At 40.0% G+C, this 26,584-nt stretch overlaps 1 protein-coding gene across 1 annotated transcript in view; it reads left to right on the forward strand.

Annotated features, from left to right (window-relative positions):
- mctp2a (multiple C2 domains, transmembrane 2a) overlaps nucleotides 1-26,584 on the forward strand; it is a 100,029-nt gene that overhangs the window by 39,514 nt on the left and 33,931 nt on the right. The window contains exons 10-16 of the mRNA XM_063004543.1: nucleotides 818-998; nucleotides 1,147-1,240; nucleotides 4,561-4,663; nucleotides 5,898-6,000; nucleotides 6,110-6,211; nucleotides 7,700-7,774; nucleotides 7,959-8,078. Of these exons, the coding sequence (XP_062860613.1) occupies nucleotides 818-998; nucleotides 1,147-1,240; nucleotides 4,561-4,663; nucleotides 5,898-6,000; nucleotides 6,110-6,211; nucleotides 7,700-7,774; nucleotides 7,959-8,078 (778 nt within the window). The remainder of the gene's footprint in view (nucleotides 1-817; nucleotides 999-1,146; nucleotides 1,241-4,560; nucleotides 4,664-5,897; nucleotides 6,001-6,109; nucleotides 6,212-7,699; nucleotides 7,775-7,958; nucleotides 8,079-26,584) is intronic.

Genomic DNA, 26,584 nt, shown 5'->3' on the forward strand with positions numbered 1-26,584 from the left:
TTCTCTTAATGCTCATGCGCTCCAGGTGCATAGGTTTTTAATGAATATCACAACTTCTTCCTGTCTTCTTTGTCAGTGCACTGGCTGACACAGCTAGCTGTGCAGCAAAAGTCCCGTTTCCTTGGGTGAGACACGTCCTTTAATTGACTTGGTGTGCAGAGGAAGCATGAGTAGCATGGTCGGTGCAGAGAACTTTCAGAGAACTTGGTTTGTCATGGGCAGCCTGTAATATTAAGACATCCGGTTCTTAATTTGCACTATCCCCTTTATTTATTTATTAGGATTTAAATGTCATGTTTTACACACTGGTTACATTTATGACAGGACAAGTAATAACTGGTTACACAAGATTCAGTTTAATATCAAACACAGTCATGGACAATTTTGTATCTCCAATTCACCTCACTTGCACGTCTTTGGACTGTGGGAGGAAACCGGAGTTCCAGAGGAAACCCACGCAGACATAGGGAGAACATGCAAACTCCACACCGAAAGGACCCTGCCAACTCCACCTGGGGATCAAACCCAGGACCTACTTGCTGTGAGACGACAGCGTTACACACTGAACCACCGTGCCGCTCAGTTCATGAGTGTGAAAACGGCTTAAAGCAAATGCTATGGCATTTACACTCAGTAGCTCTCAGAAACACAATCTAAGGAACTTTTTGAATGGGGTTGTTATACCCCTCCATTGTTCTGAAGACTAGCATCTATGGTCATACAACTGTTTTGGGGCCTTATTTAAGTTTTTTCTTTAATTTGTCAAATGTCCTTAGACTTGTTATTGTTGATTTATAACAGTGGTTTTTATTTTTAGGCATGAAGTTGACATTTCTCAGCTGCCAGCAAACCAAACACATTCGTACAGCTTTGCTACAGTAAAGGGTCAGGTGATGTTTCTGGTCACACCAACTCTCTGCTCTGGCGTCTCTGTCTTGGACCTGAGCGCTGCTCCGTTAGACAATTCTTCCGACTATGAAAACATCCTGGAACAATATGTTAGTACCTGCTTACTCTTTATTCCTTCAAAGAAATAAAATGTTTGCATTTATGTTTATACTCAATGTCAGTTAAATCATTTGCATCTAAATTGCAAATACTTGTTGGTTAATGATGATGAAATGGTGCTGGCTTTTTTATATGCAGAGTCTGAGGAACACACTGAAGAATCTACAGGAGGTCGGGTATCTCCAGGTCAAGGTTTTCAAAGCTACAGACCTTTCATCAACAGATTTAAATGGTACTGCCTAATGATGTCAGTGATTTACTAATAAAGTGTTTGAACAACACTACTGAGTAAGAGTTTAGAGCAGAGCTGAGACTGCTAGTGTGGGTATAGCATAAGATCAATTTAAGTGCATGCTCAATAACGTCAGTATTAGTGTGGCTAGTCTTTGCAGTTGTTGCCTTTAAACTGATCTGTAAACAAGGGCAGAAACACCTACAGCCTTTCTAAAACCTGAACTTAATCTGAACTTTATATATACACCGCCGAGGCATAACATTATGACCACTGACAGGCGAAGTGAATAACACTGATTATCTCTTCATCACGGCACCTGTTAGTAGGTGGGATATATTAGGCAGCAGTTGAACATTTTATCCTCAAAGTTGATGTGTTAGAAGCTGGAAAAATGGGCGAGCGTAAGGATTTGAGCGAGTTGGACAAGGGCCAAATTGTGATGGCTAGATGACTGGGTCAGAGCATCTCCAAAACTGCAGCTCTTGTGGGGTGTTCCCAGTCTGCAGTTGTCAGTATCTATCAAAAGTGGGTCATGGGCGTCCAAGGCTCATTGATGCATGATCCAACAGACGAGCTACTGTAGCTCAAATTGCTGAAGATGTTATTGCTGGTTCTGATAGAAAGATGTCAGAATACACAGTGCATCACAGTTTGTTGCATATGGGGCAGCAAAAGGGGGGCCACCACAATATTAGGAAGGTGGCCATAATGTTATGCCTGATCGGTGTATATTTTAAATAGGCTTACCATTTGATTTAGTTCTGTTCTGTTTTTCATCTGGTTTTATCAGACAGCTACAGCTCCACTGCACATTGTTCAACTATATGCTTCAAATTCTTTTTAGCATACAGTGCCTTGCAAAAGTATTCAGCCCCCTTGAACTTTTCAACCTTTTGCCACATTTCAGGCTTCAAACATAACGATATGAAATTGTAATTTTTTGTGAAGAATCAACAACAAGTGGGACACAATCGTGAAGTAGAACGAAATTTATTGGATATTTTAAACTTTTTTTAGAAATAAAAAACTAAAAAGTGGGGCGTGCAATATTATTCAGCCCCTTTACTTTCAGTGCAGCAAACTCACTCCAGAAGTTCAGTGAGGATCTCTGAATGATCCAATGTTGACCTAAATGACTGATGGTGATAAATAGAATCCACCTGTGTGTAATCAAGTCTCCGTATAAATGCACCTGCTCTGTGACAGTCTCAGAGTTCTGTTTAAAGCGCAGAGAGCATCATGAAGACCAAGGAACACACCAGGCAGGTCCGAGATACTGTTGTGGAGAAGTTTAAAGCCGGATTTGGATACAAAAAGATTTCCCAAGCTTTAAACATCTCAAGGAGCACTGTGCAAGCGATCATATTGAAATGGAAGGAGTATCAGACCACTGCAAATCTACCAAGACCCGGCCGTCCCTCTAAACTTTCAGCTCAAACAAGGAGAAGACTGATCAGGGATGCAGCCAAGAGGCCCATGATCACTCTGAATGAACTGCAGAGATCTACAGCTGAGGTGGGAGACTCTGTCCATAGGACACAATCAGTCGTACACTGCACAAATCTGGCCTTTATAGAAGAGTGGCAAGAAGAAAGCCATTTCTCAAAGATATCTATAAAAAGTCACCTGGGAGACACACCAAACATGTGGAAGAAGGTGCTCTGGTCAGATGAAACCAAAATCGAACTTTTTGGCCACAATGCAAAACGTTATGTTTGGCGTAAAAGCAACACAGCTCATCACCCTGAACACACCATCCCCACTGTCAAACATGGTGGTGGCAGCATCATGGTTTGGGCCTGCTTTTCTTCAGCAGGGACAGGGAAGATGGTTAAAATTGATGGGAAGATGGATGGAGCCAAATACAGGACCATTCTGGAAGAAAACCTGTTGCAGTCTGCAAAAGACCTGAGACTGGGACGGAGATTTATCTTCCAACAAGACAATGATCCAAAACATAAAGCAAAATCTACAATGGAATGGTTCACAAATAAACGTATCCAGGTGTTAGAATGGCCAAGTCAAAGTCCAGACCTGAATCCCATCGAGAATCTGTGGAAAGAGCTGAAAACTGCTGTTCACAAACGCTCTCCATCCAATCTCACTGAGCTCGAGCTGTTTTGCAAGGAAGAATGGGCAAAAATTTCTGTCTCTCGATGTGCAAAACTGATAGAGACATACCCCAAGCGACTTGCAGCTGTAATCGCAGCAAAAGGTGGCGCTACAAAGTATTAACGCAAGGGGGCTGAATAATATTGCACGCCCCACTTTTCAGTTTTTTATTTCTAAAAAAAGTTTAAAATATCCAATAAATTTCGTTCCACTTCACGATTGTGTCCTACTTGTTGTTGATTCTTCACAAAAAATTACAATTTCATATCGTTATGTTTGAAGCCTGAAATGTGGCAAAAGGTTGAAAAGTTCAAGGGGGCTGAATACTTTTGCAAGGCACTGTATATTCACTCTACAGTACATTGCGTTGTCTCTGTGGTTTACAATGCAGTCAGAGTTATTTATTGTAATGCTAACAGACTGCATGGTACATTGACTTCTCCACAAATATACTGGTATTTTGACATGTATTTTGGAATTAAAACCAATGTATTGTTTTTATTTACCATCAAGACAATAACTGTAAGCTTGTATACTTAGCTGATGTTCTTTGTTAGATAATACTTAAGGATACAGCCTTTTTTGTTTTATGATTTATAAGGTGCTATTAGCTAGATTTCTTTTTTTACTTTACATTTTCATGAACTGTGTTATCCTGGCCAGGATTATATAGCTGTAATAAAACACTGGGGGCAAAACAGGGATACCCTGGACAGGGTGCCAATCCATTTCTGAATATCTGCCGTCTCCCTCAGACATAGCCTATTTCATCTGTGTAGATGCCAGGCCGGCTGGTAGCATCGCTGATATTATAACGCAGATTCCAGTGGAGGTTGGCTAGATAGCATAGCTGAAATTCAAACCAGGATCTCAGCTGTGGTGGTCAAGCGTAGTAAATCGCAGTGCCGACCAAGCCCCTGATACAAAATTTTTGTTTCTTTAAAATCTGCATTCTGATTACCAAACGAGTGCTTTTTATGACATGTAACATGTGATGAATGTAACGAAGCTATATCTCTCCCATGTCTGCAACCTTTTTGCTTCATTTATTAATGTTCAGGCGGAAATGAAGCAGTATGCTTTATGTTAATGACTCCAATTAGAAATGGTTGATTATTGGGTTTTATTATTATTTAATAATGTGAATAATGTCATGACATTTCAGTATTGATAAACCAGTTGCAATCGTGCTTTTTTTTTTTCAGGTAAAAGTGATCCTTTCTGTGTGCTGGAGCTTGGCAACAGCAAACTACAAACCCACACCATCTACAAGACCATTCACCCAGAGTGGAAGGCAACATTTACACTGTAAGAGGGGTATTGATCTACTGTTGCATTACATGCAAAACCCCAAACATGGTACAGTTAAGCCTAGCTTTTGCTTCCTACCAAACAGGCTGCCGAAGCTTTTAAATCACACAGGTGTTTTTAAATACGACTGGTAAATAGAATTTTAAATTTTACTCTTTAAAGCAGAAATAGGCTTACCCTGTACTTACCCTTCTTAAATATAAACCAATAAAGATGTGTGAAGAGTGAGAGTAAAAGCTTGGAGTCCTGTGCTGCTTTGAATAGATGAGTGCTTTCCAACCTGTTATACAATTTCTCAAACCACAGTGTGAAGTAATGTATGAAATACACCCATGAGCACTTTATACACCTAGATATACCTACTAGGTATGTACAATATTTTATAAGCAACACCTGTTTCGCTGGGTGCACATTATGACCCCTCTGACCAGATAATTTTGGGTAGTGGGCAATTCTCAGCACTGCAGTGACACTAACGTGGTAATGACATGGTAGTGTGTGTTGTTGTGGTTTGAATGTAGCAGGTGCTGCAGTGTTGGGATTTTTTAATACTGCATAAATGTACTGTCTTCTTCATTAGGAACACAGACCCTCTTAACACTGGTTGTAGGGGTAAAGTTAGAGATTACAGCTATTTTCGGTTTTCATGATGTACAGGAGGTGACAAAGTGCACAGAATAACAGATGGGCTACAGTCAGTAATTGTATACCCACAAAGTTGATCTGTTTGGTAGGTGGAGTTCTTTAAATTATTGTGGAATGTAAGTACCAGATAGTTGTACCTAATAAACTGCTCTAGTATTACTATTTGAAATACTATTATGTATAACGTTGCAGTGCTCAGGTGGCACACTAGTCTAAAGTGTTATCTTAGCACTGCTTAGGTCAGAGTTTGAATCTCAGCTGTGTTATCGACCGGATGTGTGCCTACACAGATATGATCGGTTGTGTCTATAGGGAACAACAGTGGTCAGGTGTTGTTTATTGCTGCTGTGATTATGGCCTCTGTTGGCTGCTCAAGGTGCCTGATTACATATGGCAGTGTGTAGCTCTCAGTGTAGAACATCATGAAGCATAAGTACATTTTTATGGTAGTAAGGTGGTAGCAATTTGCCATTTGGTATTATTAGATTATTATTATTATTATTATTAGTTTTTTTAATTCTTAAAAGTTGAATGTATTTAACAGAGTGTAATTTATAGTGGTGTAATGTCTTTGGTTCTCCTGCAGCCCAATTAAGGACATCCATGATGTCTTGTTGGTGAGTGTTTTTGGAGAAGATGGAGACAAAGCACCAGACTTTCTAGGAAAAGTTGCTTTACCTTTGCTGACAGTAAGTCATAAAGTATAAATAGTTCTGTTTTGCCTTTATGAACGTCTCATTAATCATTTTACAAACTATACTTTCTTGATAATATTGACATTTATCTTTAATTGTGTAGGTTTGCAATGGGCAGCAAGTAACCAGTGCTCTAAAGAAACGTGATTTAGCTGGGCCGGCTAAAGGAAGCATCACACTGGAAATGAACATTTTATACAACACGGTAAGAATACCAAAAAAAAATACATTGGCCCTTCAAACTGTATCTGTATTAAGCAGGGTTAGAACTCAACTATATTTGTAAAGTGTCTGCTAGTTTATGCCACTATATTTATTCTTGGCAGCTATTTCTGCATTTTTTGGACATGTATTTGGTCCAGTTTTCTTCTTACTTCAGCTCACAAATGGTTTGGGTGTTTAGTTTGTATGAATTACTTTTAATCAGGATACTTGAATCACCTGAACATGCAACCATAACTAGTAGCACAAAGCAGCATGTGTCTTGTGAACCTAGCTTTGATTACAGCCTCTGGTTACTCTGGTTAAAAGGATTGGCTGCTTCAAATTGCCCCAGTTGTAAGTTAGTGAGTGACTATCTGTGATGCCATGTTATACTGTCACCTTGTCCCTGGTGTAATTACACTTTGTGCCCAGTGTTTTCCAGTGGCTCCAGACCCCCTGTGATACTGACTGGAATTAATACAAATAAATGAATGTTTTATGAATAAATCAAAGTAAAAAATAATGCACTTACCAATTAAAATGCAGATTGATTTTTTTTTATTAAAATACAGTTTTAGGGTCTGTCTGAAAACCTACTGATCATTTACATCATCCTACACATGATCCTGAGAAGAATGTTGTCTAAATTCTTAGGTACCTTGAAATGCTGCCTACTGAGGTGCCTTATTTCAAAGCTATAAACTGACTGAATAACGGGGGAGCATCCGATGCTTCCTTAATGATGAAGGCAATCCCAGCATTCAGTGCGGCACAACTTTTCTCACGAAAAATGACAAATATGGCAGACGAATGTGGAGGTGTGGAGGTGTGCAAATGTCATTTATTTGCAAATTTGGGCTTGTCAATGACAGTTTAACCATTTTTGGTGCACGGAGGGATGTTAGCTGGCATGCTAGCGGGTTGTGCCAGCTCAGCCAGTTTGTTTGAATGACCTGAGGCTAACTGTGTTAGCTTAGTAAGCAAAAACTGCGGTGACATAATCACCCTAATTGCTAAGTAGTGTGTCTGAATAACCTGCCTTATGAGTTTGATGTCTTATTAGAATCCTCTCCACTTAGGCAGCTGCTCGGGTAGGCAGTAGGCAGCAAGGCAGCTCACTAGGTTTTCAGACAGACTCTTAGTAACATCTCACTTTTTCAGTGGGTAGCACTGTTGTCTTACAGCAAGAAGGTCCTGGGTTCAAATCCCAGGTGGAGCGGTCCTCCTCCTCCATTTTTCTACCACAGCCACAGACATCCTATCAGGCTAATTGTAGATATTAAAGTTCCCCTAGATGTGTGTGTGTGTGTGTGGGTGTGTGCGTGTGTTTGCCCTGTGATAGACTGGTGACCTGTCCAGGGTGTTTCCTGTCTTTTGTCCAGTGAATCAGACCCACTGCGACCCTGAATAGGATATCGCAATGGTAAAACAGACAATGAATGAATTTTTAATTGCTGTGTATGTAATTTTTCTACTCTTTTGTGATTAGGTTAGAGCTGCTGTTAAAACCTTCCATCCCACAGAAACAAAGCCTGAAGAGGACAACCCTAAATTTAATAAAAAGGTGAGTATGTTGATCCCTACTACATCTGTCAATGGTAGCATAACAATATATAATCTGGACACATTAGTATTTATCACCACCTGAGCCTCTCTTATAAAAGCCCCAGTGCATCTCACTTAACAAGGCCTTGTGAATATTACTTCCCCACACGCATTTTGCTAACTACTGGTTTGTTCCCCATTAGCTGTTAGCACGCAACATTTACCGTGTGAAGAGGCTCAGCATGGCCATTCTGTATACTCTGCAGTACATTAAGAGCTGCTTCCAGTGGGAGAACACTCAGAGGAGCATCATTGCTTTTCTGGTAAGTCCTCCAGCTGACTGACAAAGTAATCACTCATCTATGATTAGGCACATCAATCTCCTTACTGTTAGAGAGTCAATCATTTTAAGTCAGCACACTGTATAACACAACTTCATTCTTGCAGTGTTGAACAGCAGCTTATGGAACATGGTGCTCCACTGCAGATTAGTTGTATTTTAAACATTTACGTTTTTTTTCAGGGGTTTATGTGCACTTTGGGGTGATTCATACAAAAGGGATTAATGTACAGTGGCATAAAAAAGTACTTGCTCCCCTTTATTTTATTTGTTTTTGGTAGTTGTGGGGTGGTTGGTGGTTGCATTTTTGTCACAATTATTGGCTTCAGATCCTTCAGTCCCAGAACCAACTGACATTGAGTCTCAAAGGCGTTGAGTTTCAAGGTAATTTTTCTCCATAAGGATGTATGGAAAACCTGTTAATGTGTTCATATTTTAGTCTAATGTAAAATGGGGTTGTTTTTGACACTTATACACTGAAAATAACACAAATATAATATAAAAACACTGAAATAAAAAGCTGATTCTTACAATTTCTCAGAACCCTGAGCTGTAACACAAGTTTAAAAGTGAAACAGTAAGCAAAATTCAGCTAAACACAGATTTCAGAGAGAATTTGACTGTTATTCCACACAAATGCAGATTCGTCTCATATGTGCACTTTGATAACGTATTACAGCACCGCTCAAGCCAAGCACTGAACAAAGCGACTGTTCATTGTTAATTTGAAATTAAATAAATGAATTTTTAAAAAACAAACCGAACATGTTGACTTTAAGGGAAATGTTGAGTTTAAGGGTACAAATTTCTCAACGAAGGGTGTTGAGTTTCAAAGATTTTGAGTTTAGAGGACGTTGAGTTACAAGGTACCACTGTATTAGACAAGTGGAAAATAAGAAAACAAGAGGAAATACCCTGTTTTTAAATTAAACATATACAGTATATATATATATATATATATATGTATATATATATATATATATACTGTATATATAATATGGGTAATTCAACATGTATTGTCGATTGTATTGATGGTTAAATTACAATCTTAGGTTACATATCTTGGAACTGTGTAAAGTGTTTTTAATTGACTACTTATTGTTGCACCACTATTATGTAACTATTTCAAAATGAATTCCTAAATTTAACCCAAAGAAAAACAAAAACAAACTACATATTAAAATTAGGGCACACCTGATCATTACAGTATAACACCAACTTCAGAGATCAATCTGTCCAGGTAGGACAGAAATTGTGAATCAAATTTATCTTTGGTGGAAATAGAAATGACAACAGGTGCACTGGAGTAGCAACAGCAAGACAACCTCTAAAAGGGGATAATTTTGCTATCCTCAATGACTGATCCCTCCTTGTCACTATTGGTAGCATGAGGTGGTACCTGCAGCCCAGTCAGGTTACACAGGTAGTCCAGCTCCATCCAGATGTGCTGTTGCGGGTAGATTAGCCGTGTCTCCCAGCACAGTCTCAAGGGCATGGAGTAGATACCAGGACACGGGCTGGTACACGAGAAGAGCTGGACAGGGCATCAACCCAACATCAAGACCACTATCTGCCTGACGTCCTCTTGTGGGAACTGTGCTCTTAGCCCAGCACAGTGCAGCTTGATTTGCATTCACCAGAGAACACCAGAACTGGCAGGTCTGCCACTGGCGCCCCATTCTTTTCACAGATGAGAGCAGGTTCACACTGAGCACTTGTGACCAATGTAAAAGCATGTGAAGAGGCTGTGATAAATGTTATGCTGCTTACAACATCATCCAGCATGCCCGGCTTTGGCGGTGGGTCAGTACTGAAGGGTTGCACAAACGTACACATGATAGTCATTGGTACCCTGGCAGCTGTTAGGTACCTGGATGAAATCCTCAAAACAGTGGTCAGACCTTACATTGGTGCAGTGGACGCTGGGCTATGACTAGCATCATGTGGCCAGAGTGTGTAGGCAGTTTCTGGATGATAAAGGCATTTAAACTCTGGGATGTTATGAATCAGTGCATCTGATGCTGCTAAGTAACACCACAGACTGTTCAGGAGCTCACTTTTACCCCGATCCACGTCTGGGAGGAAATCTCACAAGACACCATCCTCCTCCGTCTTATCAAGAGCATGCCCAGACATTGTCGGAAGGGCACGTAGGCACATGGGGGCCGTACACAGTACTGCGACACATTATGAGTTGTCATTATGAAATTCACACAAATTGTGACACACACAGCCTGTGATCTAATTTTTTCCTTGATTTTGGGTGTGAATTTGAATCCAGGCCTCAGTGGGTTGATGATTTACAACATTTTGTTCTTAACAATAACAATTTATATCAGTAAAGATTTTCAAACTGGTATGAATAGCTTTATCAATCGCTTCATTCTGGTCAGGGTTGTGGTGGGTCTAGTTTTACCACATGGCAGGAATACCCTGGACGGGAGGCAGTCCATCTTAAGGCTTTGGGCACCAACACACTCCCCCCCAACCACTAGCCTTAATACAATCGTGTCTGTGTAGATACCCAGCAGGTTGATAGCACTATTAAGATTTGAACCTGGCATAATAGACCACTGCGCCACCCAAGCGCTAGAAAAAGCACCATCAAAACTTAATGCTGTTATTACATTAACAAAATACCTTATTATTAATCGTTTTTATTAGGGGGCATCATGGTGGCTCGGTGGATAGTACACTTGCCTCACAGCAAGAAGATCCTGGGTTCAATTCCCATGTTGAACGGTCCGGGTCCTTTCTGTGTGGAGTTTGCACACTGTCCCAGTGTGTGGGTGAACTGGAGATAGAAACTTGCCCATGATGGTATTTGACATTGAACTTGAACTTGTTGAACTTGATCATGTGTAACCTGTAACTACCTGTTCTGTCATGATGTAACCAAAATGTAAAACATGGCATCTTAAAGTTATGCCTCCGCTAGTATGTCACTCTGGGCCAACTGCCTTTCTAATCTTCATTCTCTTTATAGCTGCCCTCAATCACTCCCTATATTACTATCTCTTTATCCAACCTTCTCTCATTTATCAGCTCTTAAGTAATCTTTTTACCTTCTCAGTACAGTCTGCTCATTTGTCATCACATTCCTACAGAGTTTGTTTAGTGCCAAAAATAGAATCGTATTGAAATTACTGCTTTTTGATTTTAAAATCTTTCAACCCCAAATCAGAAAAAAAGTTGGAACAGCATGGAAAATGCCAATAATAAGGCCTGAAACACATTCCAAAAAAGTTGGGACAGTAAAGCATTTACCACTTTGTAATGTTGGCATTCCTTTTCACCACACTTACATCACAGAGCACACGGCATCCATTTTTTTCCTAAAAAGACCTGGGATGCTGATTCATCTGACCACAATACATGTTTCCACTGTGTGATGGTCCATCCAAGATACCTCTGAGCCCAGAGAAGTCGACACTGCTTCTGGACATGGTTAACATAAGGCTTCTTTTTTGCACAGTAAAGTTTTAAGTGGCATTTGTGCATGTAACTCTGTATTATAGAGCTTAACAAAGGTTTGCCAAAGTAATCCCTCACCCATGTGGTTATATCAGCTATTGTTGAGTGGCTGTTCTTGATGCAGTGCCGTCTGAGGAATCGAAGATCACGGGTGTTCAGCTTAAGCTTGCGTCCTTGGCCTTTACGCACTGAAATTCCTCCCGATTCCTTGAATGGTTTAATGATATTATGCACTGTAGAGGGAGAAATATGCAAATCCATTCCAATCTTTCTTTGAGGTTTTTTATTGACAAAGTGGAGATCCTCTGTCCACCTTTGCTCATCAAAGACTCAGCCTTTCCTGGATGCTGCTTTTGTACCAAACCATGATTACAATCACCTGTTGACATCACGTGTTCGGAATCACATCATTATTTAGTTTTTTTTCACCTCATTACTAGCCCTAAATTGCCCCTGTCCCAACTTTTTCTGATTTGGGGTTGTATTAATTTAATAATAAATATAATTATTTATTATTTGGACACTTGGTAATCACATTAAGTGACAACATACCGTAGATCCCTCATGTCAGCCCATATGCTTACAATTTTGCAGGTCCTTTCCATGACTTTGCCCCTGTGCACAAAGTAAGGTCTATAAGAACATTGAGAAAACTTAGTTTAAAGAAACTCCAGAGGCCTGCGCAGATCCCTGACCTCAGCTTTGAAATGAACTGGAACATCAGTTGAGGCTTTTTTGACCAACATCAGTGCCCAGCCATAGAGTACTCTTCTGACTGAATGGACATACTTCAAAGTCTTGTGAGAAGACTTCTCAGAAGTGTAGCAGTTGTTATAGCTATAAAGATCACATAGAGGTCACTCTGTTTTAATGCCATTTATTATAAACAAGCTCATGGCCGGGTGTCCAAATACTTTTGGTCATATAGCATATGTAAGAATTCTTAAACAGTGTCAAGCCAGGTTAATAAATCCCTCTTTGTCTATTTTTACATTCCCTCTCTGTATCTCTTGTTCTTTTTTGGTCTATGTATATCTTTAGTATGTAAGCAAATAACATAAGTGACTCTGATAGCTCTGGCCAGATGGTCTCTGCCCGCCTCTCAGGTCTGCATAATTAGACCAGACTGCAGTTTTTGCACTGCACCCTGTGATCCAGGCTACATCACATGTGAGCCTGGTTTTAATATACATCACAATGCATTATTTATCGAGCAGACTGAATTCACAGTTCTCTGGGTTTTGCACTTATAATGCATTCACTATGCTGTGGTTTGTCTGTCCACCGCTATAGGCTCTGGCAGCCATGCACAAAGCTGTTGGAAATCCCAGAGTCCACTCTGCTGACCCCTTTATATTGTAGAGCTTATATAAGCTCCCTCTCGCTCCCCGGGTTTTCATCCACGGCCAGAACTTGTGTATGTCTCTTTGAATGGATCTTTATGTGAACGTTTATGTGCTACAAGCTGAAGCACTGCTTTTAAAATGTTGAATGTAAAGTGTGGCTTCAAAGCATATAGCAACATTTGAACTTTAGAAAAAAAATGGAAAAATGGCTTTACATACAGAAAATAATAATAAAAAAAAAAAGTGTTGCATTAAGTATCAAAAGTTCAGGTCCATGCTCTTTTCACTGAATGGTTCATCAAAGTCCAACAGACTCTTTCCTATATTTTGTGGGGGCTGTTTAAGTCACAGATTCATATAAATGCCATAGTTTAAAGCATAGTATCATAGTATGTAGCTCATGGTCCGATGTCTACATACTTCTGGCTGTATAGTGTATGAATTTAAATAGGCAATCTAGATTGATCATATAGTATACCTCATAATTGACACCCAGCTTTTAGTAGTTAGTGCTGTTATTATGTTTTTTTTTCCTATAATGCCTAATAATGTGACAATCCAGAACAAATAATCTAAGAGCACCCTTTAAAACATAATCTCTCCAGATGTTTAATGAATGCTGGTCATTAAACAATTCTGTGTGGATTATAATGTTTGATTTGAATCTTTTGAATCATTGTTCTGATAGAGAAATCAGCTACACTGCAGTTTTTAAAAGTCAATCTGGCAGAAGCAGAAGCTGAAAACTGGGGTGAGGGGTATCATTAAGGTAACTTTGGGTGTGGAGTGTGCTGTGTGCAAATATGAGCCATCCCTGAGGTCAGAATTAAAGTAATGTGATTGCTTGGACATGTCACTGCATGGAAGAAATAATAATAATAATAATAATAATAATAATAATAATAATAATAATAATAATAATAATAATAATAATAATAATAATTATTAAATTATTATTATTATTACTACTAATAATAATTATTACTATTATTTTTTGTATTACTTTTAATTAAATATTTACATTTTCAGCATTTAGCAGACGCTATACTGTGACAGTATACAGTCTAAGCAAGTGAGGGTTGAGGGTTGCTAGTCCAGCACCTTTTGCCTAGTTCACACTACACGACTTTTGCCCTGATTTTCACTCGCCGACTGGTCGGCGCTAGATTTGCCAGCTCGGGAGCAACTCGGTGTTCGCTCTGCGATCTAAACTCGGCTCTCAATTGCTATGTGTGATCTACTCAACAACCGAGCCGCGACCGAAGTGAGATTTCTAGCATGTCAGATATCTGAATCTGAGTTTCCCGACTGGCAATGAGTGCGGTGTCGAACAGCCAATGAGAACGTAAGAACGGGTGAGGGAAAACGCAGGGGTAGGAGTGTAAAAAGGTGGGACAGGGGCATAATATAGTTTATATCAGAATACATCGGCATACACACGAGAATTATACAGTATTTCTGACCTTATCATTCTCTACAAAACATAACACCAACGTTGTATTGCAAAAATATTTATTAACCTCCAACTCACTATAGAACAATCCATGCTGGTCGCGTAGCCAAATCCACTCAGATTCATTTATTTTTTTCTCATTGATTTTACGCTGCACATCAGCGCACAAACTTTTATCGCTCGCTACTTGTCGACGTGCATTTTTGGTATCGTTAAACTCCTCTTCACTTCTCGTGTTTGTTTTCGTGCGATTCCAGTTGGTGATAGATGGTGTAGTGTGAAACCCCCTGTCGCCGATCAGTCGTGTAGTGTGAAATACACAACGACTTGAAAGACTCCCGATTACAAGAGATCCAGTCGTGTAGTGTGAACTGTACAGCGACCTGACGACTTGGAAAGTCGTGTAGTGTGAACTTGGCATTAATCACTAGGCTACAACTGCCCCTGTTGTTAAATATGTAACCTAAATAGTTAATCAATGGCATGCAAACGTAAAGAAGCATTAATTCAATATGCAATGTATAGATTAAATTACCAATAATAAGACTAATATATCTATTATTTGCTAGCCCATCATTACTCTCGAGATCTCGAGCTCTTTTGTTTGAATCTCATGTGCTATCGACCAGATTCCTACACAGGCGTAATTGGCTGAGCCTAAAGTGCACCCTTTAACACAGAATCTCTCCAGATGTTTAATGAACGCTGGTCGTCAAACTACTTTGTAGATAAATATGTATTATTGTTCTGATAGAGAAATCAGCTACAACACTGTTTTTAAAAGTCAATCTGGCAAAAGCAGAAGCTGAAAACTGGGGTGTGGGGTATCATTAAAGTAACCTTAAGTGTGGATTGTGCTGTGTGCAAATATGATCCATCCAAGAGAGCCCAGAATTAAAGTAATGTGATTGCTCGGACATGTCAATGCTTTTTGTTTTAAGATTCACAATAGCAGAATATGAGAAGCTACAAGAAAATATATATAATATTTATTTAGCCTCTCATTAAACAGATTTTTAATTAAAAAAGGAAGAAATTGAACTCAAGTAACTCATGTAATTTATTATTATTCATTTTATTAATAATAATTATAATTTATTTATATGTAAGCTTTGAATAACAATGTCACCTAAATATGTATAAATAAAATTAACAATAATAATAAATATGTATAATTAAAATTAACAATAAGACTAATATATCTATTATTTGCTAGCCCATCATTACTCTTGAGATCTCAAGCTCTTTTGTTTGAATCTCATGTGCTATCGACCAGATTCCTACACAGGCATAATTGGCTGAGCCTAAAGAGCACCCTTTAACACAGAATGTTTAGATGTTCTAGAGGCCAGAATTCAAGTAAAGTAATGTGATTGCTCGGACATGTCTGTGCTTTTTGTTTTAAGATTTGCAATAGCGGAATATGAGAGGCTACAACAAAATATTTCTAATATTTATTTGGCATTCTATAAAACAGATTTTTGATAAAAAAGGAAGAAATTTAACTGAAGTAACCGTACCCACTAGGCTACAACTGCCCTATTATTATTTTGTCTTATTATTATAATTGTTATTATTACTTTAATGTAAGCTTTGGATTAAATGTGTCACATAAATAGTTAATCAATGGCATGCAAATGTAAGATGCAATCATTAAATATGCAATGTACAGATAAAATTAACAATAATAAGATTATTATACTTGCCCTTTTGCTAGCTCACCATTATTGAGATCTCAAGCTCTTTCTAGTTTGAATCTCAGGTGTCCTATCAATCAGCTGGGTGCCTACATGGGCACAATTGGCTGTGCCTGAGGGGGGAGTGGTGGAACATTTTTTTCTATTTATTTATGCATTTTCTCCCATTTTCTCCCAATTTAGCATAGTCAATTTGTCTTACACTGCTGGGGGATCCCTGATTGCAGTAGAGGTGGGTATATTGCTGCTCACACCTCCTCTGACCCACATGCAGCCCTTAGCGGAACCCTTTTTCACCTATGCACTCTGCACAGATGCCTCTCTGCTAATCAGGGTCCTCACACAGCGTTTGAAGACCCCACCCACATAGTCCGGTTATCCCGCCCTAGCAGAAACATGTCTGCTGCAGGCTATGCCTGCTAGATGGCACCCAGGCTGACCGGTGGCATCGCCGAGTATTTATTTACCCTTCCATAAAACAGATTTTTGATAAAAAAAAGGAAGAAATTTAACTCAAGTAACTCATGCAATTTATTATTATTATTATTATTATTGTCATTATTAATAATTTCTTTTTTAATATAAGCTTTGGATTAAATGTTACCTAAACAGTTCATCAATGGCATGCAAACTGTTAATTCAATATGCAATGTATAGATTAAATTAACAAAAATATTATACATATTATTATACCTATTATACATATTACATATTATACATATTACCAGATAGACACATACACAGGCATTATTGGCTGCATCTCTCTCCAGATGTTTAATGAACACTGGTCATCAAACTATTCTGTATGGATTATGATGTTTATTTTAAACCATTTAAATCATTGTCCTGATAGAGAAATCAGCTACAGTACAGTTTTTGCTTGTTGGCAGAAGCAGCCTAATTTCTCTGGTACTTAAAACCATGTCATGCATTCCAAGTAGGAACGTGCTTCAGTTTCATTTTAATAAGAAGAATGTCCGAGGTTGCCAATAATTTGAATGCCTATGTTTATGTTGTTAAAAAAAACAAATTTGTGACAAGAAGGGTGTTTGTTTTTTATTAAACAACTTTAATTAAAACTTTAATATTTTGAGTAAGATTGAGCTAATTGGGCACAAAGACATTTAATGCCCTTTTAAACATCCTTTTAAATAGTGCCTACAAATCTGGATATGTTTGTATTAGTAGTAGTATGATATCCCCCGGTCACTAAGCTTCAGACAACCAGCTATAGAAAGATATTCCAAGTATTACACTCACGTTTGATTATGAACTTTTCCAGAGCTGGTGGGCTTCAGTACAATGCTAGTAAAATCTCTATTCTTACTCCACATGTGGCTTTTAAAGTTCTCTTTCATATCAGACCCAAGAGACTTTTTAAATGACACCATATTGTAATCCTAGGTCAGCGCTTTGTGTGAATTTAAAGTCTGGAAAGGCTGCACAGTCCTGTGTCCAGTTTCTAAAAGAGAATCTTGAAAGTTTATTCCTTGCTTATGTTTCAGTAATGAGTCCAGAACTTCACTTAACAAAGTTTGACAAATGCAGTCCTTTTGTGTGCGTGAGTAAAAAACTGGGGAGAAGGGGGTAGTAGGAGACAGGGAATAACTGAGTGATGGTGTTAGTAAGAGAGATTGAGTGTGACAGCTCAAATCTTCGTACAATGTCAGTTTTTTTCCACCAAATATGTCTCTTTCTCAGAAAGACAGGGCGATGTGTCATGCAGAAGCAGACTGCAGGGGGTCAGTCAGAGTTCTTTCCTGCATTACCCTCTTCAACCTGCAGATGGCGGTATTGCACTACCAAACAACGCTGGCTCTGGGTCTTATAGTAAACTGACAGCTTGCATTCAAGCTCTAAGGGTTTTCACACTTGCACTTTTGTTTCTGACCATAGTGAGTTTAAACCCAGAGTTTGGTACGTTAGGGCAAGTGTGAAAGCAGTTTTTAAGCCCAGTGTGACAGAGCACCAATCTTTGGTAGTACTAAAAACTGTGGTGGGGGGCTTTATTGAGGTAACCTTGGGTGTGGAGTGTGCTTTGTGCAAATATGATCCATCCCAGAGGCCTAAATTAAAGTACAGTAGACCCTTGACTTACGAATTTAATTGGTTCCGAAGGGCTGTTCTTAAGTCAAAATGTTCGTTAGTTAAACCTATTTTTCCCATAAGAAATAATGTAAATTGAATTAATCGGTGCCAGACCTCCCAAACCACCCCCTTACCTAACCTTTCTAATGTCTTAAATGCTCTTTTTTGTTATAAATACAAGTATATTTTCCCTTATATTATAGAATAGACATTACTGTAACAAACAATAATAAACAACAATTCACAGTAGTACTGTACATAAAAACACAAATCACATTTCAGTACAGTACGTGTGCTGTACTATACACCATAATACATTTCCTTCTTTTTTTATAAAATGTATCTACCAGAAACAACAACAATAACTCTCATATTTCTCTATTATTTCCTTCTATATGTCAATAGTGTTGTATTTTGTAGGTGTAATTGCACGAAAGAAAGAATACTTTACTGAGCCGAATTCCTTCTTCCCTCTCACTCACTGTCCCCTCTGCCTGATACACAGTGACAGCTACTGGCAGGAGTAATTATACAACAACAAATAACACTAGATTCATTGTTTGAGGCCATTTTAATATAGAATTTTACAAAATATAAAGATTTGAAAAAAACAGAAAAAACACCATCCGCTCACTGCATATATATATACAGTATATATATACAGTGTATCACAAAAGTGAGTACACCCCTCACATTTCTGCAGACATTTAAGTACATCTTTTCATGGGACAACACTGACAAAATGACACTTTGACACAATGAAAAGTAGTCTGTGTGCAGCTTATATAACAGTGTAAATTTATTCTTCCCTCAAAATAACTCAATATACAGCCATTAATGTCTAAACCACCGGCAACAAAAGTGAGTACACCCCTTAGTGAAAGTTCCTGAAGTGTCAATATTTTGTGTGGCCACCATTATTTCCCAGAACTGCCTTAACTCTCCTGGGCATGGAGTTTACCAGAGCTTCACAGTTTGCCACTGGAATGCTTTTCCACTCCTCCATGACGACATCACGGAGCTGGCGGATATTCGAGACTTTGCGCTCCTCCACCTTCCGCTTGAGGATGCCCCAAAGATGTTCTATTGGGTTTAGGTCTGCAGACATGCTTGGCCAGTCCATCACCTTTACCCTCAGCCTCTTCAATAAAGCAGTGGTCGTCTTAGAGGTGTGTTTGGGGTCATTATCATGCTGGAACACTGCCCTGCGACCCAGTTTCCGGAGGGAGGGGATCATGCTCTGCTTCAGTATTTCACAGTACATATTGGAGTTCATGTGTCCCTCAATGAAATGTAACTCCCCAACACCTGCTGCACTCATGCAGCCCCAGACCATGGCATTCCCACCACCATGCTTGACTGTAGGCATGACACACTTATCTTTGTACTCCTCACCTGATTGCCGCCACACATGCTTGAGACCGTCTGAACCTGAATAGGACATGGTTCCAGTAATCCATGTCCTTTGTTGACATGTCTTCAGCAAACTGTTTGCGGGCTTTCTTGTGTAGAGACTTCAGAAGAGGCTTCCTTCTGGGGTGACAGCCATGCAGACCAATTTGATGTAGTGTGCGGCGTATGGTCTGAGCACTGACAGGCTGACCCCCCACCTTTTCAATCTCTGCAGCAATGCTGACAGCACTCCTGCGCCTATCTTTCAAAGACAGCAGTTGGATGTGACGCTGAGCACGTGCACTCAGCTTCTTTGGACGACCAACGCGAGGTCTGTTCTGAGTGGACCCTGCTCTTTTAAAACGCTGGATGATCTTGGCCACTGTGCTGCAGCTCAGTTTCAGGGTGTTGGCAATCTTCTTGTAGCCTTGGCCATCTTCATGTAGCGCAACAATTCGTCTTTTAAGATCCTCAGAGAGTTCTTTGTCATGAGGTGCCATGTTGGAACTTTCAGTGACCAGTATGAGAGAGTGTGAGAGCTGTACTACTTAATTGAACACACCTGCTCCCTATGCACACCTGAGACCTAGTAACACTAACAAATCACATGACATTTTGGAGGGAAAATGACAAGCAGTGCTCAATTTGGACATTTAGGGGTGTAGTCTCTTAGGGGTGTACTCACTTTTGTTGCCGGTGGTTTAGACATTAATGGCTGTATATTGAGTTATTTTGAGGGAAGAATAAATTTACACTGTTATATAAGCTGCACACAGACTACTTTTCATTGTGTCAAAGTGTCATTTTGTCAGTGTTGTCCCATGAAAAGATATACTTAAATATCTGCAGAAATGTGAGGGGTGTACTCACTTTTGTGATACACTGTATATATATACTGTATATATATATATATATATATATATATATATATATATATATATAGAGAGAGAGAGAGAGAGAGAGAGAGAGAGAGAGCGAGAGAGAGAGAGAGAGAGAGAGAGAGACGGTCGGAGTCAACTTGTTCGTGACGTCACGTGTTTCGCGAATTTCGGTTTGTAATCCGAAATTTGTTCATACGTCAAGTTGAAAAAGATCGTTTGTAACCCGAAATGTTTGTATGGTAAACCGTTCGTAACTCAAGGGTCTACTGTAATGTGATTGCTTGGACTTGTCACTGCTTTCTGTTTTAAGATTTATAACAATGGAATATGAGAGGCTACAAGAAAATATTCCTAATATTTATTCGGCCTCTCATAAAACAGATTTTCAATAGAAAGTATGAAATAAATTATTATTATTATTATTACATTTACATTTTTGGCATTTAGCAGATGCTTTTATCCAAAGTGACTTACAGTATTTTTGAGTTTCGTCTAAGCAATTGAAGGTTAAGGGCCTTGCTCAAGGGCCCAAAAGTGGCAATGTTGCAGAGCTGGGGCTTGAATCAGTGATCTTTTGATTACTAGTCCAGGACCTTACCCACTAGGCTACAACTGCCCTATTATTATTTTGTCTTATTATTATTATTATTATTATTATTTATATTATTACTTTAATGTTAGCTTTGGATTAACTGTGTCACATACATAGTTAATCAATGGCATGCAAATGTAAGATGCATGAATAAAATATGCAATGTATAGATTAAATTAACAATAATAAGATTAATATACATGCCATTCTGGTAGCTTACCATTATTGAGATCTCGAGCTCTCTAGTTTGAATCTCAGGTGTCCTATTGATCAGCTGGGTGTCTACACAGGCACAGTTGGCTGTGCCTGAGGCGGGAGTGATGGAAAAATTTTTGTCGATTTTATTTATGCATTTTCTCCCATTTTCTCCCAATTTAGCATAGTCAATTTGTCTTCCGCTGCTGGGGGATCCCTGATTGCAGTCGAGGTGTGTATATTGCTGCTCACGCCTCCTCTGACCCACACGCAGCCCTTAGCGGAACGCTTGTTCACCTATGCACTCTGTACAGACGCCTCTCTATCTGCCAATCAGGGTCCTTACACAGCATTTGAAGACCCCACCAACATAGTCCGGTCATTTCGCCCTAGCAAGAAACGTGTCTCCTGCAGGCTATGCCCGCTAGATAGCACCCAGCTGACCGGTGGCAACGCAGAGTTTCGAACCGAGGAGTTTAGAATCTCGGCGCTGGTGTGCTAGCTGAATATCTTGCTGTGCCACCTGGGTGCTGGAACCTTTTTTTAATGCTGCGGCAATTGCAGCCTTGACTGGCTGGTCGAGGAGTCTGCACAAGAAATGTTGAGTCTGTATGCGATACAACTGTTTGTGTGACCCCGTTTCTAGCAGGTGACAAGAAGCGGTCAGCAATTGTGCGTGTGTCAAAGGGGGCACGGTGTAGTCTGCAGCTATGCTCAGTCAGCTGTGGAGGAAGTGAACACAACTACTTTATGAGAAAGAACAGAGTTACATAATCAAGCTGTGGTTTGGAGGGTTTACACTGTGTAAACACAACCCTGCCATGTACGCCCCCTTCAACACTAGCCCAGAATCAATCTTGCAGACCCAAGTTTTCAGAGAAAATGTGAAAATTATCTTATTTTCTGTCCTATTAAAATGAAATGTTTGTTTTAAACTCTACTTAAACAGATTACAAAGTCTTAGGACCCTACCAATTCCTAAAACTTGTAATATTTACACATTATCATTGCTGTCATTAGAGAGCTTTAAGTATTTAAGCAGAATTAATATTTAAACACGGGACAGCTTTGGCTGTCAGTATCCCTGGCCAAAAAGAAAGCTGGTGTGTGTGTGTGTGTGTATGAGAGAGTAAGTGAGAGAGAGAGAGAGAGAGAGAGAGAGAGAGAGAGAGAGAGAGAGAGAGAGAGAAAGTGTAAGGGTGTTTGCGCCTTTTTTCTTTCTGACACTGCCAGGTAGCAAGCGGTTTAGACTTCATTTGACAGGCTGTGAAATGCTGATTGCTTCACATCACAGACTGTAAAGATGGCATCTGATGAATGTTTGATGCCGTGCAGCTGAAAACACACTTGGCATCCATGATGGAGGCTTTTTCTCCTGTCCTCTACCTCCTTCCGGGCTGACAGGATGGCCGCTGACTGAACGAGACCCTCGGAGGGTCAGACTCGGTGCTAAAGCGCGGCATCAGCCTGAGCCTTCAACTGCCTTACTCCGACTGCCATAATCAAATTGATTAACACTAATGCCACCATTATTCTGCTTTGGTCCACATGATGACAGCTTTGAAGGTGCGAAAGTACTGCTCTGCTTTTTTCTTTTTTTCTTTTTTAAACGGCATGCCTCTAAAAACAAAACAAAAAACATCAAGCTACCATTTCTATTATGTATTGGAAAGATTATCATACCAAAACACACAATATTCATCCCAGTAATAATCTTATGAAAACGAAACATAACATTAAAACCATTTCCTTGTTTCTACATTCACTGTCCATTTTATCAGCTCCACTTACCACATAGAAGCACTTTGTAGTTCTACAATTACTGACTGTAGTCCATCTGTTTCTCCACATGCTTTGTTAGCCCCCTTTCATGATGTCCTTCAATGGTCAGAACTTTCCCAGGACCACCACAGAGCAGGTATTATTTAGGTGGTGGCTCATTCTCAGTGTTAGTGTGTGTTGTGCTGGTATGAGTGGACCAGACACAGCAGCGCTGCTGGAGTTTTTAAACACCTCACTGTCACTGCTGGACTGAGAATAGTCCACCAACCAAAAATATCTAGCCAACAGCACCGTGTGGGCAGCGTCCTGTGACCACTAATGAAGGTCTAGAAGACAGCAATAGATGAGCGATCATTTCTGACTTTACATCTACAAGGTGGACCAACTAGATAGGAGTGTCTAATAGAGTGGACAGTGAGTGGACACGGTATTTAAAAACTCCAGCAGTGCTGCTGTGTCAGATTCACTCATACCAGCATAACACACACTAACACACCACCACCATGTCAGTGTCACTGCAGTGCTTAGAATGATCCACCACCTAAATAATACCTGCTTTGTGGTGGTCCTGTGGGGGTCCTGACCATTGAAGAACAGGGTGAAAGCAGGCTAAAATAGATGGACTACAGTCAATAATTGTAGAACTTCTAGTGCTTCTATATGGTAAGTGGAGCTGATAAAATGGACAGTGTGTAGAAACCAGGACGTGGTTTTGATGTTATGGCTGATTGGTGTATATACCACAGTTTTGTCCTGATCAGGGTCGTGGTATACCCACTTTTCCCAGAATCATTTGTCACTTGATTGCAGTGTTAGTGGGCTAGTGTAATTTACCTCAGCGCCACCCATAAGCCTAATCCAGTTGTGTAATTACTGAAACTCAAATCTATGCAGTATGAACCAATATCAACACCATGAAGTTTAATAATGTTTATATAATTGTATATAATTCCACATGACTCATGAACCAACTCTTTTTTACATGTACAATACTTTTTTTTTGGCTTAGCCCAGACAGTGTGTGTGTTTGTGTGCACCACATCCCCCTGCTTCAGACTTGGTGCTTCACAAGGCTGTCATTGACTTTTTTCCACTGTGGATATGCCAGATAGATGACTCTTCCCTGCCTTATGTAGTTTGTGTGAGCAGGGTTCTTTTTTCAAACTCATCTTCTGATCGATTAATAATGAAGAAGACACCGCAGCAGTGCTAAGCATGGGGCGACGGTGTGACGGCCACCAGCCTGACAGTTATTGAGAGCGCTCTCGAGACACGGATGCTCAACGTCATCTCGGCTTCATGCTGACCTCATGGACCCGCTTTCATCATGCATGCTGACAGGCTTTGCACTGGCCAATCATGCCGTCACAGTTGCAAAAACGAACTCAGAGTCCCTTATTCGCAAAAACACTCCCCAGCACAGCACTATCTATGTTCAATGTGTGATTCTATAGGTATACAATAAAACATTTAATGTAAGCAATAATACTTTTAGGTGGGTGGTTAGAGGAATTAGAGGAAAAAAATTCTAGCTGTAAGGAAGAAACACAATTTTTTTAAGGATAATACCTTATTTAATGTTTTGATGTTGGAGTGCACTATTGGTATACAATCTCCACCCCCTGTGTAAGCAGGTCCTTTATTCCAGCAGCTTTATCAGGGCTTACAATATTATGTAATATGCAGTATTACTCATATCTACATTTACATGTTCTGTAGTTCAATACATAAAGTGCAATATGTTATATATTATTCACATCTTATACACCGATGGGGCATAACATTATGACCACCATGTCCTAATATTGTGTTGGTCCCCCTTTTGCTGTCCCATACGCAACAAACTGCGATGCACTGTGTATTCTGACACCTTTCTATCAGAACAGCATTAACTTCTTCAGCAATTTGAGCTACAGTAGCTCATCTGTTGGATCGGGCATCAATGAGCCTTTGGCTGCCCATGACCCTGTCGTCAGTTTACCACTGTTCCCGGTCTGCAGTGGTCAGTATCTATCAAAAAAGGTCCAAGGAAGGAACACCCCACAAGAGCTGCAGTTTTGGAGATGCTCTGACCCAGTCGTTTAGCCATCACAATTCGGCCCTTGTCGCTCAAACTCACTCAAATCCTTACACTTGCCCATCTTTCATGCTTCTAACACACCAGCTTTGAGGATAAAATGTTCACTTGCTGCCTAATATATCCCACCCACTAACAGGTGCCGGGATGACGAGATAATCAGTGTTATTCACTTCACCTGTCAGTTGTCATAATGTTATGCCTGGTTGGTGTATGTATTTAATTGGGTTGAGCTCACAAGGCAGTCAAGGCTGTATCATTTGCATTATTTGTATACTAATTTTTCTGTTGAGTTAGACTGTGGATATATTGCTAGTCGGCCATTGGAACCCTTGTATGGGTAGGCCATTCCGGTTTATACTTTAACACTTGGGCATCAGTACCGGTCTTGTCAGGTTTGTATTTTCACTGAAACATGTCATGATATTGACATGTGGTTTTTCTGCATTGATGTTACACCAACGATAGGCAAAGGTGTTGTATCTGCTTTTAATCATCAGTATTTAATACATTTATAGAATGCCTATATTTGTCATGTATACATACACACGTGTACAGTATAGTGCAATTCTTTATCTGCATATCCCAGTTTGTTTGGAAGCTGGGGTCAGAGCGAAGGGTCAGCCAATGTACGGCGCCCCTGGAGCCAAGAGGGTTAAGGGCCTTGCTTGAAGATCCAACAGTGGCTGCATGGCAGAGCTGGGATTTGAACTCTCAACCTTTCAGTTGATAGACCGAAGCCCTACCCACTAGGCTACCACTGTCTATAATGACTATATTAGGTACTTAAAATGTGGTTAATTGTAATGTAGATTTGTGTGTGTGTGTGAGTGTGTTTGTGTTGTGTGCTCTATTATCATACTACCAGTGTACCAGTGCTAACAAACTCTCTCGTCACCCCAACAGAGAGGACAGTTCTCGCCAGGCACCAGCGCCCATGGCACTTTTTGGCCTCTGTTTGGCCCCGCTGGCTGTGATGTGTGTGAGCAAAGCCTTTATGTGTGTGTGTGTGAGCAAAGCCTTTATGTGTATGTGTCCGTGTGTGTGTGTGTGTGTGAGAGCAGATCTGACACATGGGCCTCAGTGGCTTCAGGGGAAGCAGGCTCACATGGTGGATCTGTCAGCCAGGAGGTGGCTGAGTGTTAATGCCTCCGACACGGATTAAACACTGGTGGCCAGTGCGGTGGAGGTGGGGTCAGCATGCCAGCCACTGACAGCCACGCTCTACCCTTCCAATTCACCCTTTCCCCCTCGTTCTTCCCTTCCTTGCCCTCTATCACACACACATCAGAACATCCCACTGGCCACTGCAGGGCCATCGACTGTCAGGCTCAGTGGGAGTAATGAAGAACTGTGTGGCCTGTGCAAACAAGTTCAGCGGCAAATCGGTTTGAATCTCTTTGAAGGATTTTTTTTAGACCGATCACTAGAAACAGCTTTATAGCATGTTGCCATGTTTCGTGAATACACATTTTAACAGGCTTCTCTATGCAAAACACCCCCCATTATTAA

Source organism: Trichomycterus rosablanca, chromosome 11, assembly GCF_030014385.1.
Source record: "Trichomycterus rosablanca isolate fTriRos1 chromosome 11, fTriRos1.hap1, whole genome shotgun sequence".
In the NCBI taxonomy this organism is placed as follows: domain Eukaryota; kingdom Metazoa; phylum Chordata; class Actinopteri; order Siluriformes; family Trichomycteridae; genus Trichomycterus; species Trichomycterus rosablanca.